Source organism: Salmo trutta, chromosome 20 (assembly GCF_901001165.1).
Source record: "Salmo trutta chromosome 20, fSalTru1.1, whole genome shotgun sequence".
NCBI lineage: Eukaryota > Metazoa > Chordata > Actinopteri > Salmoniformes > Salmonidae > Salmo > Salmo trutta.
Genome location: NC_042976.1, coordinates 39,454,559 through 39,475,322, shown reverse-complemented (window position 1 = coordinate 39,475,322; position 20,764 = coordinate 39,454,559). Strand labels below are relative to the sequence as shown.

The 20,764-nt window shown below is 43.3% G+C and overlaps 1 protein-coding gene and 1 pseudogene across 4 annotated transcripts in view; both read left to right on the top strand.

The window, feature by feature from the left end:
- Positions 1-11,272, top strand: part of LOC115156030 (E3 ubiquitin-protein ligase ubr3-like) — a 40,646-nt gene extending 29,374 nt beyond the window's left edge. For all 4 annotated transcript variants that reach the window (XM_029703227.1, XM_029703226.1, XM_029703225.1 and 1 more), the window contains 9 exons: positions 2,871-2,973; positions 5,050-5,150; positions 6,876-7,000; positions 8,005-8,112; positions 8,343-8,468; positions 8,589-8,768; positions 9,644-9,853; positions 10,069-10,208; positions 10,376-11,272. In XM_029703227.1, coding sequence (XP_029559087.1) covers positions 2,871-2,973; positions 5,050-5,150; positions 6,876-7,000; positions 8,005-8,112; positions 8,343-8,468; positions 8,589-8,768; positions 9,644-9,853; positions 10,069-10,208; positions 10,376-10,493 — 1,211 coding nt within the window. In that variant the 3' untranslated portion in view covers positions 10,494-11,272. The remainder of the gene's footprint in view (positions 1-2,870; positions 2,974-5,049; positions 5,151-6,875; positions 7,001-8,004; positions 8,113-8,342; positions 8,469-8,588; positions 8,769-9,643; positions 9,854-10,068; positions 10,209-10,375) is intronic.
- A 4,272-nt stretch (positions 11,273-15,544) lies between these two features.
- The window catches only part of LOC115156372 (myosin-IIIb-like), a 99,831-nt pseudogene continuing 94,611 nt past the window's right edge, over positions 15,545-20,764 (top strand).

The following is a 20,764-nucleotide window of genomic DNA, read 5'->3' as shown; positions in this document are numbered from 1 at the left end:
AAGCCACTGCTGTCCCAAAAAAAACATTGCTGAACGTCTGAAGTTTGCAAAAGACCACCTGGATGTTCCACAGCGCTACTGGCAAAAATATTCTGTGGACAGATGAAACTACAGTTGAGTTGTTTGGAAGGAACACACAACACTATGTGTGGAGAAAAAAAGGAACAGCACACCAACATCAAAACCTCATCCCAGCTGTAAGTATGGTGGAGTGTTTTGTGGCTGGTTTGCTGTCTCGGGGCCTGGACAGCTTGCCATCATCGACGGAAAATGAATTCCCAACTTTATCAAGACATTTTGCAGGAGAGTGTTAGGCTATCTGTCCGCCAATTGAAGCTCAACAAAAGTTGGCTGATGCAACAGGACAACGACCCAAAAAACAAAGTAAATCAACAACAGAATGGCTTCAACAGAAGAAAATACGCCTTCTGGAGTGGCCCAGTCAGAGTCCTGACCTCAACCTGATTGAGATGCTGTGGCATGACCTCAAGAGTGCAGTTCACACCAGTTATCCCAAGAATATTGCTGAACTGAAATAGTTTGGTGAAGAGGAATGGTCCAAAATTCCTCCTGACTGTTGTGTAGGTCTGATCCGCAACTACAGAAAACGTTTGGTTGAAGTTATTGCTGCCAAAGGAGGGTCAACCAGTTATTAAATCCAAGGGTTCACATACTTTTCCCACCCTGCACTGTGAATGTTTACACAGTGTGTTCAATAAAGACATGAACACGTATAATTGTTTAAGCAGACTGTCTATTGTTGTGACTTAGATGAAGATCAGATCAAATTTGATGACCAATTAATGCAGAAATCCAGGTATTTCCAAAGGGTTCACACACTTTTTCTTGCCACTGTATATTGTTTAGCTCATGAGGATGTCATGGGCTGGAGAGGGGAGCAGGAAATCCTTTGTGTTAAATCAACTGGAGAGTCCACCCTTCAAATAGCTCGCATCTGGTTTATCAGCCAGAAGGTTTTGAATTAGGCCAGTCTACTGATGTAGCCTGCACAGAGAAGACGGCCTAGAACGTCCAATACAATACTGTTATGGTGGGTGTCGGCCTATCACAATGAGATGATCAATTCCCTTGGGCACATTTCAAAGTGTTTGTACACTGGGGGGGGGGGGGGGTGGTAAAAGTAATCTAGGCCCACCATTAGTCATGCCTGTGTAACCTATCTAGATTAGCAGCATGGCGGGGGTAAAGATCATGGCAAATAGCATGAGCTTTGATAAAGGCAAGGCCAGATCAATATCTGAAGGCATCTCTATTGATGTTGTCAGACCGTTTGGGTGTGGGGGGAGCAGAGAAGAGCAGCAGGCTGAGGGGGAAGCATGCAGATGGAAGAGGTGGTAGCCATGTGAGCTGCAATTTGAAGCCCGGTTCCCTGCCAGCTTGAAGGGCATTGGCTGCCGTTCCTTCCTCCACAGTGTCACTCCTCACATGTTGTCCTCTAGTGGAGGGACTCGAACCCCATCTGACAGACGGAGGGACTGAATCGGTGTCACTCACCTCCCTCAGCCTCTGGTTTGTATCCTGCTGCTGTCGTGTTTCAGCTGTAGAGGGCGGTGTTGTGCTATTTTGACAGCCATGTTGACAAACTCACCTGAAAGTCCATATTGCAGCAGTGGAATTCAATGTTTTGCTGCATTACAGCTGTCATAACTCTCTGGGGGGGGGGGGGGGGGGGGGGAAATGAAGTCAAATATTGAGCTACAGGTCTGTTGACAAGGTTGCATGTAAAAAAAAAATATATATATATAATAATATAAATATAATTCTGTCACCACTTGGTGATTCTGGGTGAGAGAGAAAGTAGCCTATACGAGAGCAGGTGGTATATAGCGTTCGCCTGCTTGTAATCCGAAAAAACAGAAATGAATTACCTCTGGTTCATTCAGCCATTCCTATGTGGAAAGAATAGGGTTTTGGGATAAATGGGCTTCGGAGATCTTACACATTTTGTTCTATGAGATACAGTATCAGTCAGTTAACGAAACCTTTATATGCTTCAAAATTCACAAATATCTTGTAGAACAAAACGTATAAGATCTCCTAAGCCTGCGTTTACCGCATACCTTCGGCATTAATCCAAAATCTAAATTTTCCCATAGACTTTGTCCAACGAACCATGGCGCAGTTGGTGCATACAAAAAGACGCCATTACAATTGCTATATCCCTTTTCGGGTACAATTTTCTGATTTCCAATACACTTTTAACTATGGGCCTAATGAACACTAACTTAGTGGGCAATTGTGTGAGGCCACTATAAGAAGTAGGTTCATTTTGTTTTTGGGCCAATAAAACAAGAGGACACTGTTCCGGGAGGTGATACCATTTTTTTGTGTGTGCGTGCACCTTGGGGCGGCAGGTAGCCTAGTGGTTAGAGCGTTGGTGATTCGAGCGTTGGACTAGTAACCGAAAGGTTGCAAGATCGAATCCCCGAGCTGACAAGGTAAAAATCTGTCGTTCTGCCCCTGAACAAGGCAGTTAACCCACTGTTCCTAGGCCGTCATTGTAAATAAGAATTTGTTCTTAACGGACTTGCCAAGTTAAATCAAATTTTAAAAAAGTGTGAGAAAGGTGTGACACTCTTTGTTCCACAGTGAACAGGTGTGACTCCTGACCAGAGGATAGCTGGGAGCAGAGTAGTGCCGTCTATCCATCTGGCCTGCTTTCTCCCAGCCAAACCATTACGCTCAGTGCAATCAAGTCAACTGTATTTGTCATTTGACTCACTCATAGTGGGCACTGACATACTGACATGGAGGTGGACAGTTTTACAGTAGCTGTCTCATTTCTGTGCCAGTGTTCTGATCTATCTCGCTGACCTTCTATTTTTTTTTCTCTCTCATCTGTCTTTCAGATCAGCTGTTCCACGTGCTTGCCATGCACATGCGTCTGTACAGCATTGATTCTGCTTACAACCCCTGGACCAGGTTGACCCAGGTGGCTCCGAGCAGAGACGAGTGAGTGACGGCTACCCTGACGCTACACCACACAGACCTTTTCATCTACTTTGGCCTCTCCTCGTCCTGCAATCCCACTACACATACGGCTACGGCTGTCTTATCACAAACTCCGCCACACACACTGAACCTCTCTCCCCCCGAATCCTGCAGCTCCACCTCACCTGATATCTCTACAGCCCTCTCCTGATCCCAGTTTATCCTAACAGCACCCTAGCACAGCCTGTAATCAGTGCCACTTTCCCCTCACGCTCAACACCACCACATCCTGCATGCCATGACAGCTTTTCCTCCAGACAAAGAGGAGTTAAAAACAGAGAAGGAACCATGTGTGGTTGCCGTAGATGCCAATAATTGCTGCATCTGGCAAATTACCGGGTGCTCCACAGAGAGCGAAACGACCCCTTCACAGTCGAGAAACAACTGCCCTGCGCATCTCAGCCCTCCCCCGCCCAGCGTCATCTTTCACCGCGTCGTAGAAACCGAGACATTTAACAAGGCCGTCTTCTTTCTCCACACTGCTTGTTTGTGTTGCGTCAGGTGTGCTCCCGGGCGTCAGTTTGCCTTCCGAGGTTTACAGCCTTGAGAGCGATCAGCATCCCACTCGTATAACACTCGGCGCTATTAGATAAGCTAACGACCTCTCTCCCGCCCAAGACGGCTTTTACACCTGTTACTATTTAAATGCTTCGAACCATGCAGGCGTCTCGGAGGGGGAATTTCGCTGACACCCTCAGCTCTATTTAAATGGGACAAGAAAATGACGACGCTCATGCCTTCCAGACAGTTTAGTCTTTTGCATGAGAGGGAATTAAAAGCAGATTGCTGCGTCCGTTTTTCTGTTGTACGCTAGAATGAACAGTCGAGTGCCTTTTCTAAAATGGAATGCGTTATTGTGTAAGTGTGGCCCCTTTCAGTCGAAACCCCCCCCCCCCCCCGGACGTCTTCTTAAGGTAGAGTGGAGATTAGAGGCTCTCGCTATGGGCAGCCAGAAGAAAACAAGCCATTTTTTAAATGGAGACAGCAACAACAATCTTCAGTATGTGTCTCCAGCTGCATTATAGCAGTGAATCACGGGATATAAAGGAAATCTTCTTTCCTTTCCCCCACTGCATTAAAGTGGAGGGCAATTAGAAAGTGTGTCGTCATTGTTTTAAGCAACGTTTTCAAGTGCAGCGTATATATTCAAGGTTAGGACTTTGCTTTTTATCTTGTCAGGGCCAAGAGCAATAGGATATGTATACTGTGTACATAACCTCGCTCCAATGATGGTTTCTCTAACATTCCCCTACCAATGCCAAGTTATTGGGAATAGTCAGGGTTTGAAATGGCCAGGATTGGTTTTGGGAAATTTGGTTCAACCTTTATACAGAATCATTTGATTTGCGTTTTACCGTTCAATGTTATAAATGAGGACTTTTCCCACATAAGTTCTGCAGTGCAATACAAGTATTGAGGAATTATCTCTCTAAGGAAAAGCAATATATAATTCACCTTGGGGATGGAACTTGATCATAACAAACACATTTTAGAGCCCACGACGGCAGTCCATTTATGGGGGGTTTGTTTACGTAGTCTTTCTAGGGCAGACCAGGGCTTTTGGCACCTGTAGGTTGCTGCACAGTAGGTTGCTGCACAGTAGGTTGCTGCACAGTAGGTTGCTGCACAGTAGGTTGCTGCACAGTAGGTTGCTGCACAGTAGGTTGCTGCACAGTAGGTTGCTGCACAGTAGGTTGCTGCACAGTAGCCTGCTGCACAGTAGCCTGCTGCACAGTACCTTGCTACACAGTAGCCTGCTACACAGTAGCCGACCAGCAGAGCTAGTGATTTCACGCTCCAGACCGGACACAGGATTCACCCAGGACACGATCGTATTCAAATTGAACGTGCGTTCCTGGAACAGGCTTCTGGTGTGTCCCGGGCCATTTCCACCCCTGCGAATAATAAAACCTTTACGGGTACCCACAGTTTATTGTTTAACCGCATACTTTACTCTTAATGAGCGTACTGTATGTTTTTAAAAATCCTTACCCTGAGCTTGTATTGGTAAAAGGTTCCATGTGTTGTTCCCTACAGCTGCCTGGATGACGAGAGGCCAGAGGTCCCCATGCTGTTCAGAGACTGCCCATCCCTGCTGATCATCTTTGTGTTGACCATGCCACAGCCGCTACGCAAAGGTGCTGTCACTGTTCTTACTATCCTGACTGTGTTTTCCCGATCAGTCCAAAGGGACGGGAAGGGGAAGGTGGGTTAATGAGGCTACAGAGGGAGGTTTTTCGGTGGCTGGGTCAGAACGGCAAACCGTTATCAGTCCTAATCATGACTGAATGTAGGGAGGTTTCTTATCTGTTCCTTTTTTTTTTTTTGTATTTGGCTGTGAGGAGCAGAATGACATGGATCGCTTTATGGAGGCTGCCCGCTTCACATGCCCTTCATCTCCAGCTGAGCGCTTTCCTGTTTGAGCTCCTCCAGGCTCAGCACCGTGCGCGAGGGGAGGGCCACCACATTGGAGGCCATGTTGCAGCAATCATAGGCCTACTTAATGGGTGCCATGCCACACAAAGCTGATCATTTCAGTGATTACTGAACTGACTGAACCCATGGACACTGAGGTGGTTTGAGGCCTGAATATCTCTCCTAGCGTTAGAACAGGGGAGAGATGATCAACTCTGTTAAACCAATATACAAGTTATAAAGAGCCATTTGGTTCTGTGAGGGGATATGTCTGTGACAGGTTTTTTTCTCTCAAACGAAAGCCATTTCAAAGCTATAAGAGCGCTCCTCCATATCGACTGAGTAACACTTCGTTACATCGCCCTAAAGAGTCTGCCGTGGAAAAGGGCACTCAATGTCTTAATTAGCTTTTAGATGGACTTTATATTTTTTCAATTCCACATTGATTAAGTCAAAATAAGCATTACGGTCCTCAGTTTGAGAATGGAGAATTGATTGTAACACATCACGATGAGAAGATGGGTGTGAATTAAGTATTTTATTAAAGTCGGGGCATGGAGAACAGGATGTGCCAGGGTTTTTGTCATGTTTAGAGTGGATAAGTGGGAGGGGCGGGGAGTTCCTAACAGCCTGTGTGTCCTTCTTGGCAGTAAAGGTGTTGTCTTTTTAATGTGCCGCAACACAATGGACCCGTCACCAGCACCACTCTCCTGAGGAGGGCAAATAATGGCGCTCATTGTATTTCTGTCACTTCAAATCCAACGCCTATTTCCACCTGGCGGGCTGGGTGCCTCCTGCTAATTACAAGTCTATTTGATGAGCCTTTATAAACACGGGAGATGAGAGAGCCATTCCTCTGGAGACCAAACCCAACCTATTGACTTGTCTTTTAGCCCAATAAAAAGGCTTTTGTAGGCACCCTGATTGTCCAGCTTACAGAGCATTCTTAAGTCATTCCTTTTATTACGGTTGATCATGAATGAAACTGCTCTCTGTTTAACAAGCCGTTCTAAATAGTAATTGGGAAGAGAGAAAATGTTTCTGTATCAATGTGTTCCACTCAGTAAGTGGTCTATGTAGAGAACACATCTAGGCTGTTGTGATTTTCTATTTTGGCCGAATGCTAGGATAATCGATTCACATCCGTAATTGTAAAAATGACGATGAAGGGCAGTATTTGCATATTCTCCCAAAACAATTGACGTTGCCGTCATACTCCTGTTTTTATGATAAGCAGACTGCCATCCATAACAGTAGTTATTCCAATGAGAATGGCAACAGCTCAGTTACAAATCTGCTAGGATTCGCAAAACAATGAAACAGTCGGCCGAGTGTCTGACCAAGAATATGCGTGTGCGACACGATATATGTTTGTTCCTCCAATGTTAGTGCACCTAACCTGGGTCTGTGCATCGCCTCTCTCTCTCTCTCTCTCTCTGTCCCTGTAGAACACTTCATCTGTTTGGTGAGGACGCTGTACAACCTGCAGTACACCCAGGCCCTGGCTGCTCTCTCAGCCAAGTTCAGCCCCGAGGAGAGGCAGGCCTGGAGCACGTCTGGAACTCTCAAGAAGGTAATGGAGATATCGCCCTCCTCGCCGTACTGCTGCTTTGTACTCTACCAAGGGCCTTAGGATGCACTGGCTTCACAACACATCTATTCTTTCTGCTCGTTATCCCCGGGACCTGTTTACATCCGTGGCAAATGAAGGTGTGACGCAAAATGTAAATTAAGATGAAGACCTGGCCCGAGTTCCGTTAAGCCGTTTGGGCTGTAGATATATCGATCATCGTTATCAAGGAGAGAGTGATTACCGGAGCTGGGTGACATTAATTGGCTATTCGTCTTCAGTCTATTAAATCTGTATTAGCGAGTGGCTGGTTGGAATGTAAATAGACCAACAGCAAAATGCCTCCTCTTTAGGGTGTTTCCTATCTATTGTGGCGCAGCTGAATATCTCACCCCACTTTGTCACGAACGGTGCAGCACTCGCTCACAAGCTGTCATTAAGACGGCTTGGAAATCCTCATTGTTAACACGGGCCACATTTTGGAGGGATGTCATTGTATTTAAATTGCTGTAGATAAAAAGGCCGTCTCAACCGAGATCCCGAGCCCAGAGGAAGGAAATCCAAAGACATTAAATTCCTCCCGCTATAAATCTATGACAGAGAACGCCAGGCTAGATAAGACTGGCTGCTGTTTTCTATCCCCCCCCCCCCCCCACCACCGTGAGCTTGATCAACGCTATCAGATTATTATTTCAATCAGTTGAATTTGATCAGAACACGCATTGTCATTTCTTGGTGCTTATCAACGGTGCCTATTTTTTTTTTTTATTGAATAAAAATAATAATTTATTCTGCATAAGATATTTTATACAGTGCACATTTTTAAAGGGAGGTACGGGGGTTGGAGACACTGCAGCACACTTGACAATGGACTGCTTGAATATCATATGAAGCTGGTCCAGTGGCATGAGACTCCTGAGAGCCTAATTGTGTCATACTACTGTTGTACTATAGTATTATGTACTCTCAATGGGTCACCTCTCCACTGCTTTTGGACTCTCCCACAGAATGCTTTCAATGCCGAGAAGTCCTATGAAGCTCTTCTCAGCCATGTCATCACTGAGCTGTCCATGGTGAAGACTGTGTATGACGTGAACACCGAAGAGCCATCCATGGTAAGTCATATCAAGTTCCGTAAAAAGATATTCAACCATTTCAAAGCTGCCAAGCTCCCAGTACTTGGCTAGAACCCCCCCCCCCCCCCCCCACTCAATTTTCTTTATTTTTTTACATGATAAATTGCCCATTTAACACCATCTGTGCTCTCTCTGAAGGAGATCTATATCACCCCATTATCTGTTGAGAGGTTATTGATGAGGCATTACTCCTGTGCTTCCTTCCCCAGCTGAGCACCAGTGTGTGGTCCCCACAGTCCATAGAGTACAGCCTCCAGCAGTTCTGCCTGCCTTACCTCCGCCTCTCCTGTCTCCTGCAGCACCATCTTTATGGGGACAACTTGTCAGGCTGCCCAGTACGGTTACTGCTACTGTTCCACACCTCACCACTTCTCTGCCTGCCTGCCTGTGTCTCTGTTCCATAGCTGCTCCATCCTCACAGCTTTAACTCATACTGACCATTTGTTCTGTTTCAGGAGGAAGAAGAGTTCTCAGGCCTGGCTGGCTGTTTAGGGCTCCTTGACCCCGCCCCTCAACCATCTAACCCCATGTACAGTGCCTCATGTCTGGACTGGACGGTCAGTGCTTTCGACCTGATGTCTCAATGGTGCTCTGAGGTCACAGGGCTCGCCGACACTCAGGCTGAGAAATCGATGGTAGGTTTGAGGCTGAGCACTTCCCTCCACCAATCGTTCTCCAGTATATCGTCTCCAAAACACCAATGGTGGCGTCATTCTTTCTCCTTGTTGTTTTGGTACTAGTGACACCATGTGTCAGCTGTGACGCTGAATATAACACCTCTTCACCTCTGGGAGTGATGGTTTTTCACACACTACCTTTGTCATTCAGCACTGGCCTTTTCTGCCATACATCACACAATGAAACCTCTCATTGCTTCACACGGCCATTCTGGATGATTCCCGCATACCTTTCAACTGTGGACATTTGTTTATTGTCGCACCCTGGAGCTGAAGGGCATACAGAAAATGTGGCATATAGGAACTTTTTTAAGGATTTATTCAGTAGAAGGCTTAAAACAGGCCAACTTCTATTTCCTGTATTTCTAAATCCTTTTTAGTAGCAAGTGGAGAGACTCCATGCCGAAACTGAAATGAATGTACAGTAACCTCAGTGTTTCTTGGGCTGATGCTTAGAGGAGCAGGGGGAAAAAAGTGCTGTGGTATTTTCTTCGATGTCTAAAGGCTGCTGAGCCGGGCCGATGAGTCCGCTTATTAAGAGTCTATTGACAGGAGGTTAGAGAGCGAGCGGACGAGCACATGGTTAAATGAAAGGGACTTCGGATTCAGCTCTCGAGTGATTGGATTGGCTTTCTTAGGTAATGGGCGGCTGAAGTTTAGGCCTACCATGGACACAGCACAATAGAGAGCCAGATAAAGCCCCCAGCTCCCATTTGTCTAAAAAGCCTGCACAATGCGGTCCAAGCTGTTACAAAGGATTGCCTAGGGCACAAAGTTGGGGTTCAGAATTGGAATAATGTTGTGACTGACATGGTTAATTTCCCTCCATCCAGACTTTGCTTGTCCAGGATCTGCAGTGGGCATCCCCCCACCTACTCCACTTACCTGACAACTACAACACCATCTTCCAGTACTACCACAAGAAGGCCTGCACTGCCTGCAAAAAAGTGCCAAAGGACCCGGCGCTTTGCCTCATCTGTGGCACCTTCGTCTGCCTCAAAGGGCTGTGCTGCAAGCAGCAAGGAATCTGTGAATGCGTTTGGGTGAGTGGCCCTGCTTTTCAAATATATCTGAAAAAACAGCATGGTTTTTATGTTGTCTTTTAAAAATGTCTTATTCAGCGAGTGGCTCAATTTTTAGGTCATTGATGGATATTATTACTCTATTGTACAAAATAAGAACTTGCATGCTTGGGTGGCGCTGCTGGGTGCAGATGACAATGTGATTTGGTGAAGAGGTTGTACGTGCCTGTCTTTAGCACTCTCAACACTGTGGCGCCGCCACGGGCATCTTCCTATTGATCAACGCCTCGGTCGTCATCATCATCCGAGGGCATCGCTTCTGCCTGTGGGGCTCCGTTTACCTGGATGCCCATGGAGAGGAGGACCGCGATCTACGGTACGAATACACTCCATAGACCCTTTACATTACACTTCAGTTTCATATCTCACACAATCATCTTGTCAGGTTCTCACTAGACTGGTTGATATGGGGGGGGGGGACGATGCTGAAAACTAAGAAAACATCATTGTTTGAAATCACATTTTCTATTCTGTTTCTTACAGCCGTGGAAAGCCCCTGTTTCTATGTGTGGAGAGGTATAGAGTGCTGGAGCAACAGTGGGTCTCGCACACCTTCGATCACATCAACAAGCGCTGGGGGCCTCACTACAATGGACTGTAAGGTCACCTGAACCCACAACCTGATGGGAAAGAATCTCTTTGGCTTATGTGTCTGCCTCTGTAAAACATATGGGAATCTTATCATGTGATATAAACAAACATGCAGTGAGGGTGTTACTGCCACAGCCTTGGTTTATGTGAAGTTTTGTGTACAATCATGCCTAAAGACTAACAGTGTGTTTTTTATTTAAGTGATTTACTGTGTGGATTTTAACTGGGAGAAAGCACAACTTTTCCCAGTAACAGATTGGTTCTGAAGTGGTTTAGAAGCCAGAAATATTTTTTGGGGGGCTCAGTCTGGTGAGTATTTGTACACTGATTGGCTAACAGTATGAGCTCGAGCTACTGGCTATTTCTTAGATATACATATAGACAAATTTGCCCCTGGTAATGTTAATGATAAGCATATTGTCACAATGTATGGGTTGGTGCATATCCCTCATTTTTCAGACTTTGTACTGCTGGCATGGGTTTCAAGCTCTTGATAAGTATAGCGACGTTATTGCAAATTGTGTGCTCGGTGTGTTTGTTGGGACATTATGGTAGGCGACAAGTCCACTCAGAGTTTATTGCGGTCAAGCACAGGCTCTTCTTTTTTACAGTGTAGTTGCAATTCATCCTCAGGTAATTTTTTGTTGTTGCTGTAGTTTAGAATACAACATTTTAAATATTTAAATAAATGCTGGTGCTCATTGTTCAAATAAGTAATTTTACTTTTTGTAAAGATTTTTATTTTCTAAAGAAATAAATGCTTTACCTTTTATGGTAGATGACTGGCAACCATGGTCGTCATCGCTATTGGTCTTTGCAGTCCTGCCTTTACTTAGGCTCCGGCCAGGTCCCTGAGGAAACTCAATGACCACTCACCAGTCTGGCCACAGTAGAGTACATAAGACTGGTGTGGAGTATCTGTCTACTGTCATTGGCATGCTCTTTTTCCAAAACTTCCATTGCTCAGAATCATTTCAAGTGCATTGGGATTTTGCTATAGTTGAAATATTTGAATTTGGGGACTCAATGCATAAGTTATTCTACTGATATGGTGTTCTGTAAGGGAATGGTTGTAGTTTCATCCTTTTATGCTGATGAAGACTTTTGCAGTTTTAGATAGTACAGTTGAATCATTTTTTGTTAGTACTTGGGCAATACTGTTTTGGCCTTTCACATTTCCTTTGAGTTGCTCTGTTATAGTAAATGTATATGAGGGCATAATGCAAAACCCTATCTTTGAATAACTAAAGGAAATAGTTAGCTTTTGGTCTCTTCAAATTGTTATCTTTGAAACTCCATAAGATGTCATTTAGTTGGTTTGGAAAGTGTAATAGTGTTAACCTTAACATAACAAATGGATTTCATTCACCTAATCCACACTTGTGGTACAATATATACTTTTTTTTATACTGTCAAATAACCCATCTGTTTATTTGCTTTTGGTTGCCAAAGGTTATAATTAAAGTAGCTATATTTACAGTGCCTTCGGAAAGTATTCAGACCACTTGACTTTTTCCACATTTTAAGTTACAGGCTTATTCTGAAATTGATGAAATTGTTTTTTGCCCTCAATTTACACACACTACCCCATAATGATAAAGCAAAAATAGTAACAAAAAATATTTAAAAAAATAAAATAAAATATCACATTTACATAAGTATTCAAACCCTTTAATCAGTACTTTGTTGAAGCACCTTTGGCAGCAATTACAGCATCGAGTCTTCTTGGGTATGACGTTACAAGCTTGCCTCACCTGTATTTGTGGAGTTTCTCCCATTCTTCTCTGCAGATCCTCTCAAGCTCTGTCAGGTTGGATGGGGAGTGTTGCTGCACAGCTATTTTCAGGTCTCTCCAGAGATGTTCGATCGGTTTCAAGTCCGGGCTCTGGCTGGGCCACTCAAGGACATGTGTGCTTAGTCGCAGTCCTGTTGGAACGTGAACCTTCGGCCCAGGTCCTGAGCTCTCTGGAGCTTGTTTTCAAGGATCTCTGTTCTTTGCTCTGTTCATCTTTGCCTTGATCCTGACTAGTCTCCCAGTCCCTGATAAACCTCCCCACAGGATGATGCTGCCACCACTATGCTTCACCGTGATGGTGCCAGGTTTTCTCCAGACGTGATGCTTGGCATTCAGGCCAAAGAGTTCAATCTTGGTTTCATCAGACCAGAGAATGTTGTTTCTCATGGTCTGAGTCTTTAGGTGCCTTTTGACAAACTCCAAGCGGGCTGTCGAGCCTTCAGTTTGGCCAGGCGGCCAGCTCTAGGAAGTCTTGGTGGTTCCAAACTTCCATTTAAGAATGATGGATGCCACTGTGTTCTTGGGGACCTGCAGAAATGTTTTGGTACCCTTCCCCAAATCTGTGCCTCGACACAATCCTGTCTCGGCGCTCTACAGACAATTCCTTTGACCTCATGGCTTGGTTTTTGCTCTGACATGTACTGTCAACTGTGGGACCTTGTATAGACAGGTATGTGCCTTTCCAAATCATGTCCAATCAATTGAATTTACCACAGATGGACTCCAAGTAGTAGCAACATCAAGGATTTTCAATGGAAACAAGATGCACATGAGCTCAATTTCGAGTCTCATAGCAAAGGGTCTGAATACTTATGTAAATAAGGTATTTCTGTTTTTTTATTTTTAATAAATTTGGGAACATTTTTAAACCAGTTTTTGCTTTGTCATTATGGGTTATTGTGTGTAGATTGCTGAGGATTTATTTATTTTTTTAATCCATTTTAGAATAAGGTTGTAACCTAACAAATTGTGGAACAAGTCAAGGGGTCTGAATACTTTCTGAAGGCACTGTATAAGGAAGACATTCCCCTATGCCTAAATTTCTCCAAGTTTAAATTAAGATATTTCCTTGGGTCATAGATGCATTCCAACATAAGACATCAGACTTCAATACCCATAATATACAATGGTCATGAGATTGTTTTAATCACAGTTTTTGAGTTTGGTGTCTTAAATGCTTAGTTTCAATTACCATGTCTCCAACCGGAAGAGTAGATAATTCTCAAGTTGTGCCTGAAAGAGTAATATTACCTTGTTTAGTGAAAAACACATTCAAATCCCTGGGTCATTTATTCTGGTGAAAAGATTTGGTGAATTGCTGGTCCACATCGTGCTCAAAGGAGGAATATTTTAAGGGGAAAAAAACACGCATGCTGCTTAAGTGTACTGTTTCCCTTCCCTTCCCTTTTTTTGTTTTTTGTTTTGCAGTCCCCACTTTGTACATGACTGCAACAGAAAATCCGATGAGTGATGAGTGTACATGCTAATTGAAAGCTTTTTGTGTGTTCACCTGTATGAATGAAAATAAGAAAACACAGTACATTACTGTAGGTGCTGATTCAGACTTTCTGAGTTGGATCAGAAAGTGTGACTTAGACATTTATTGCAAAATGTAACATATGTGAATAAAATATAAACAAACTCTGACTCGTTTATCTTCATTGTCCATGCTAACGTATTTCAGATTTCCCTATGGACCAAATTATTTTCAGCTGGGTTTTTTTCCCTGTCCCATTCAGTGCAGTTAATTAACATAATTGGCCTGCAGCAAAGCCCCTTGTGCTTCCTGTGTCTACTCTGGCTATGATTTCTCAGGACATCAAGTCAAAATTGAGGTTAGCTCCTTGGTAACCCTTAATAGTAGGTCTCTTAGCACTAACATGTACATCCTGTTCTTACAGTCAACTGTTCAGTCCAGTTGGGAAAATAAGAAACTGAATGGTTCAAATGGAAAATAATTATACACAAATATTCAGCCACAAGTTACAGGTGACCACCCTCCCCACATATTGTTTCTCCCAAACACTTGGTCAACATTCTGCTCTCAGCTCTGGTCATATGGGAAAAGCCCATCTCCCTTTCTACACCACCATTCTAAGCAGCCTCTCTTCTGTGCTCTTGTCAAATTTGTATTATTGCATATAGGAAATGTATTGGTACAGTGCTTACATCATGAGAAGCCCCCCCCAAAAAAAACATACTATAATTGAAAAACACAATTACATAATTGATTCAGATTGATCAACTTGTTGCAGCTAGAGGGTCTCAGGGCGTTGTTGCAGAAATGTGCAGATAGAACAGATCATTGCTCTGGGACTGGGAGCGCTATGGATCATTTACTCATTGGCTGCTTGGACTGAACATAGGAGCCAGATTTAATCTACAGTCTGAAATCATTTTACAGATTGTAAATTTTACAGGAAGAGCTATCATTTCAACTTTAGCACATACCTTCGGTGTCTTTGTAGTTAGGAATAAAGGATGCTGTGCAATTTAGTTGAGTTCAGTTCAAACATTTTAAAGGAGAAACATTTTGGCAGATAGGCCAATCACAATGCGTTGTTGCAGGCCAATAAGGGCATCTCATGCCAACTATGACGGCAACAGATTTCTGCACTGAAGTAAAATTGAGTTGAAGTTGCAAAGACAAAAGGCCTCTCCAACGTAATGACCAATACCTGACAAAGCCTCTATGTCATGGCATCATCTCCAGTTAGTGAAATTTGTCAGACATCCAGAAGATACCAGCAGGGAATCCTAATAGTTTCAACATTGATGAAATAGTTAGCTAGGCCAAGGTCTTATTCTGAGATGGACGCACGCACTTATTATCACACGAGCACGGAAATATCCGCCATAGGTATCATCCCTAAATTTAAGGGATTTGTTGGTTTCGTGCTTTGGTAAAAACCATCATTTAAACATTGTAACTATTTGTAAGACCTTATATGCTATGTTCTATATTATATTATCCTAAATAAGAAATATAGAGTGCAGCTGTAGCCTGAAGAGCAACTGTCTTAGGGTATGTTAACATCCTCTCAATTGCTTATCAAGTTCTCCTTAATAATTCAATTCTTGACGCGTTAGTGACGGTCACTGCTATCGGGAATCCTCGGGACGCCCCTACCATAAACACTAATCCCTATTTACCTAACCTTAATACTTACCTTAACTATTTTACATATCAACTTCAATGGGGTAGGGATAGCAAGGACAATTTGGTGACCGTGGTTAGTGAGAAAACCGAGAAAATCCATTTGGAAATGTCGCTATGGAAGGTAAGATGCATTAAAAAAATGTAGCCTATTAATTGGATGATACAGCATGTCTGCATTATGCTAAAAACTTTAGGCATGGTATGGTTACAAACGTCGGAATTTCGTTCATTGTCTCCACATTCCTTAGATAGAAACCTGTGAACTGGCCGTGTCATGTAGCTAAAATGATTACATTGAAAGGAACATTTGTTATTCGGTTGTTACTTATGCCACTGACAAGATGCTTGATAAGTTATCATTTGTGTCTTTTCTATCATTTAAATCATTTAACGTTACAGGGTTCAGGTTCACAAACGGAAATGCAGAAGCAGCAAAGGATAGGGTAAGGGATTAATTAACAAAAAAATATATTCAATATACATTTTTTTTGTTTAACCTTTATTTAACTAGGAAAGTCAGTTAAGAACAAATTCTTATTTACAATGACGGCCTACCGGGGAACAGTGGGTTAACTGCCTTGTTCAGGGGCAGAACGACAGATTTTTACCTTGTCAGCTCGGGGATTCGATCCAGCAGCCCAACGCTCTAACCACTAGGCTACCTGCTGACTATTGTAATACATGATCACAATAGTCTGAAATTTAATTTAAGTAGTTTGAAAGGAAATTAAGTTGTTATATATTTTTCGTTGTTGTTATTTTATCACTTAAAAATAGATATCTATGGTGAGGGCAACAGTACCAAAAACGAACCTATGCCTACAGTACCTTAGAAAGAGTGATTGAATACTGTAGGCTGACATGAAGCTCACATCAAGGCTTTGAGAAAATATTAGATGAAACTCATGGCCGAATATGAATGGTCCCTATCACTCAATACCAAGCCACTTGCAATCACACAGGCCTCTTGTATAGGCTTGGCTACTGTATGCATTGGCACAACCTTTTACAAACTAATATCAACCTAAATGCAAGTTTTGGTCACAGTCATTTCTCTATTGCACTTGTATGATAAAATACATTGGATACATGTATAGTATTGACGATAGGGTGTTGTTTTTACTCAATGCTCAGGGGACATGATAACATGACGAAAATCACCTCAATGCCAAATACAGTACCAGTCAAATGTTTGGACACACCTACTCATTCAAGGGTTTTTCTTTATTTTTACTATTTTCTACATTGTAGAATAACAGTGAAGACATCAAAACTATGAAATAACACATATGGAATCATGTAGTAACCAAAAAAGTGTTAAACAAATCAAAATATATTTTATATTCTTCAAAGTAGCTACCCTTTGCCTTGATGACAGCTTTGCACACTCTTGGCATTCTCTGAACCAGCTTCATGAATGCTTGATTCACATAGTCTCCTCTGAACAGTTGATGTTGAGATGTGTCTGTTACTTGAACTCTGTGAAGCATTTATTAGGGCTGCAATCTGAGGTGAGGATAACTCTAATAAACATATCCTCTGCAGCAGAGGTAACTCTGGGTCTTCCTTTCCTGTGGTGGTCCTCATGAGAGCCAGTTTCATCATAGTGCTTGAAGGTTTTTGCGACTCCACTTGAAGAAACTTTCAAAGTTCTTGAAATTCTCCGGATTGCACTGACCTTCATGTCTTAAAGTAATGATGGACTGTTGTTTCTCTTTGCTTATTTGAGCTGTTCTTGCCATAATATGGACTTGATCTTTTACCAAATAGGGCTAACTTCTGTATACCACCACTACCTTGTCACAACACAACTGATTGGCTTAAACACATTAAGAAGGAAAAAAATTCCACAAATGAACTTTTAACAAGGCACACCTGTTAATTGAAATGCATTCCAGGTGACTGCCTCGTGAATCTGGTTGAGAGAATGCCAAGAGTGTGGAAAGCTGTAATCAAGGCAAAGGGTGGCTACTTTGAAGAATCTCAAATATGAACTATATTTTGATTTGTTTAACACTTTTTTTGGTTACTACATGATTCCATGGCACCTGAATGGCTGATTAGCATGATTTGGTCAGGGACATGTTGCTAGGATAGACACAGAGATGCACTTAGCAGAATGTGATGGGGAATCAACTGTTACAAACAAGGTACAAGGTATGCAAGAATCTCAAACATAAAATGTATTTTGATTTGTTTAACACTTTTTTGGTTACTACATGATTCCATATGTGTTATTTCATAGTTTTGATGTATTCACTATTATTCTACAATGTAGAAAATAGTACAAATAAAGAAAAAGCCTTGAATGAGTAGGTGTGTTCAAACTTTTGACTGGTACTATATATATTTTGATTTTAGCCATCAATTGAGTACTTTCCTGAGAGCAATACCAGCTGGACTGGCAATATCCTACTAATTCAGATCAGAGGCTTGAGCACCAGGAGAAAGTTGATATTGTAGAGTGGGTGTCTGATGCTGCCAGCCACTTTGGCCACACAGCTGCTCCGTAGCAATATGAACCTACTGTCGTTACAATAGCCTGGCATAGATGTCTGGGCAACAGGAGAATCAACATGTATGCAATGCACTGAGTAGACTCACAGATTCTTAGAAACAAAATAGTTCCATTCGTTGAGATTAATCAATGGCTCCAAAAAAGCGTTTTCACCTTATTGATGCACGAGGCATGTGTGATTTACTGTATTTGAACGGGACTGAGCTGGTAGATTAATTTCCGGTTGATAAATGATGATAGCGTTGTCTTTTATCTGAAGTCTTACAGGGAGGAAAATGATTGGGCGGTCTCGTCTAGTGTTACACGTGCAGACTTTCAAAGAAGGCTATTCTCTCCCCCTTGTCCCACCTTATGTTTGCTTTCTTTGAGGAAGGACACATTGAAGGACATCAGTCACCACTTTGCGCTGCAGGTTTCAGATCAGTTATATCCATCTAGTGTCAAGCCATCACTCACCCTGCTCCTACGCCAATTCATAAATCTATCCACGCTGGTGCAGTGACAGAGAGAGACCTGGTGGTCCAAATATCGTTTACGTTTTTTCACGTCAACCGTTGCTCAAAATAAACGCTCCCCCATCTCCCACAGGGTCAGTCAACCTCTGTGATACATTGCACTTATGTGACAAACTGAAGAGATGTGAGAATTGAACTCCTCTCGTTGAGAATATTCATCATTCAGGGAATATGGAGAACATACATATGTAAAAGTTTTTTCGGATCCATCACATTGCACTACTACTCACTCAGGTGTATGTTTAGGCACCTCTTACTTTGCACCTTTGAACCATCATGTTGTTTATGGCCTCACTTTATACAGACTGATTTATTACAGGCCTAACCCATCTGCTTTGATGATAGTGATCTATCCTTCATTTATGATACTATGGGGCAGTTTCCCGGACACAGATTAAGCCTATTCCTGGACTAAAAAGCAAACTCAATGGAGAATTACCATTGAAAAGGCTGAATCTGTGTCCAACAAACCACCCCTCATTATGTGATTACTTAATATGACTTAATATCCCACTTGTCATTGGATAAAGTCACCAAAGTCAGATCGAAAATGATATTTAAAAAAAAAATCAGGAATTGTATTAGTAAGCTCTTTCAGTTTGATTTGTGTGGAGCCTGGGGTTGGGGTAGAGAAAAGCACCAGTCAAGGTAATCTCAGACCAATCCAGTTGATGCTGAAGACATTGAAGTGTTGTTAGTGGTGTCTCGCTGGACATCGGCAGGGTCCCTGTGGTGCGTGTTAATCCAGATTCCCAGTGCAGTGCTACTGGTTACATGTCCCCTCGGGGATAAGCAAGCGTCATCTGTGTGGGTCTTGTTTTACTATGAGACACTTTAGTCGTTTGTCTGCAATGTCCAAGGCTTAATGAGTCACAGAATAACACTCCCGATGTAAGTATCGTCGTTTGGTTTGAATTTAGCTTTCTCTTCGGCTGCTTTAAACCTGTTAAGTGCCTCCCTTGGCCAAATAGGTGTGTCATTGGGCTCAATTAGTGGTTTAGTGGTCTACTGTATAACATAATATATAGCAAGCTGTTAATATCTTTAGTGTTGATATAGCGGTTATGAGAAAGTGTGTTTTGGTGAAGCATTGCTCTTGATGGTGCAGCTGTAGAACTTTTTGAGGATCTGGGGACCCATGCCAAATCTTTTTAGTCTCTTGAGGGGGAAAAGGTGTTGTCGTGCCCTCTTCACGACTGTCTTGTGGTGTTTGGGACCATGATAGTTTGTTGGTGATGTGGACCCGCTCCACCACAGTCCCTTCGATGTTAATGGGGGCCTGTTTGGCCCGCCTTTTCCTGTAGTCCACGATCAGCTCCTTTGTCTTGCTGACATTGAGGGAGAGGTTGTTGTCCCGGCATCACACTGCCAGGTCTCTGACCTCCTCCCTATAGTCTGTCTCATCGTTGTCGGTGATCAGGCCTACCACTGTTGTGTCGTCATCAAACTTAATGATGGTGTTGGAGTCGTGTTTGGCCACGCAGTCGTGGGTGAGGGGACTAAGCATGCAGATTTGTTGTTGCCTAACCTTACTACCTGGGATTGGCCCGTCAGGAAGTCCAGGATCCACTTGCAGAGGGAGGTGTTTAGTCCCAGGGTCCTTAGCTTAGTGATGAGCTTTGTGGGCACTATGGTGTTGAACGCTGAGTTGTAGTCAATAAACAGCATTCTCACGCAGGTGTTCCTTTTGTCCAGGTGGCAAAGGGCAGTGTGGAGTGCGATTGAGATTGCTTCGTCTGTGGATCTGTTGGAGCGGTATGTGAATTGGAGTGGGTCTAGTGATGATGGTGTTGATGTAAGCCAGGACCTGCCTTTCAAAGCACTTCATGGCTACTGACGTGAGTGGTAGGGGGCGGTAATCATTTAGGCAGGTTACCTTCGCTTCCTTGGGCACAGGGACAATGGTGGTCTGCTTGAAACATGTAGGTATTACAGACTCTGTCAGGGAGAGGTTGAAAATGTCAGGGAAGACACTTGCCAGTTGGTCCGTGCATGCTTTGAGTACACGTCCTGGTAATCCGTCTGGCCCTGCGGCTTTGTGAATGTTGACCTGTTTAAAGGTCTTGCTCACATCGGCTACCGAGAGCGTGATCACACAGTCGTCCGGAACATCTGGTACTCTCATGCATGCTTCAGTGTTGCTTGCCTCGAAGCGAGCATAAAAGGCATTTAGCTCATCTGGTAGGCTCGCGTCACTGGGCAGCTCACGGCTGGGTTTCCCTTTGTAGTCCGTAATCGTTTTCAAGCCCTGCTACATCCGACGAGCATCAGAGCCGGTGTAGTAGGATTCAAT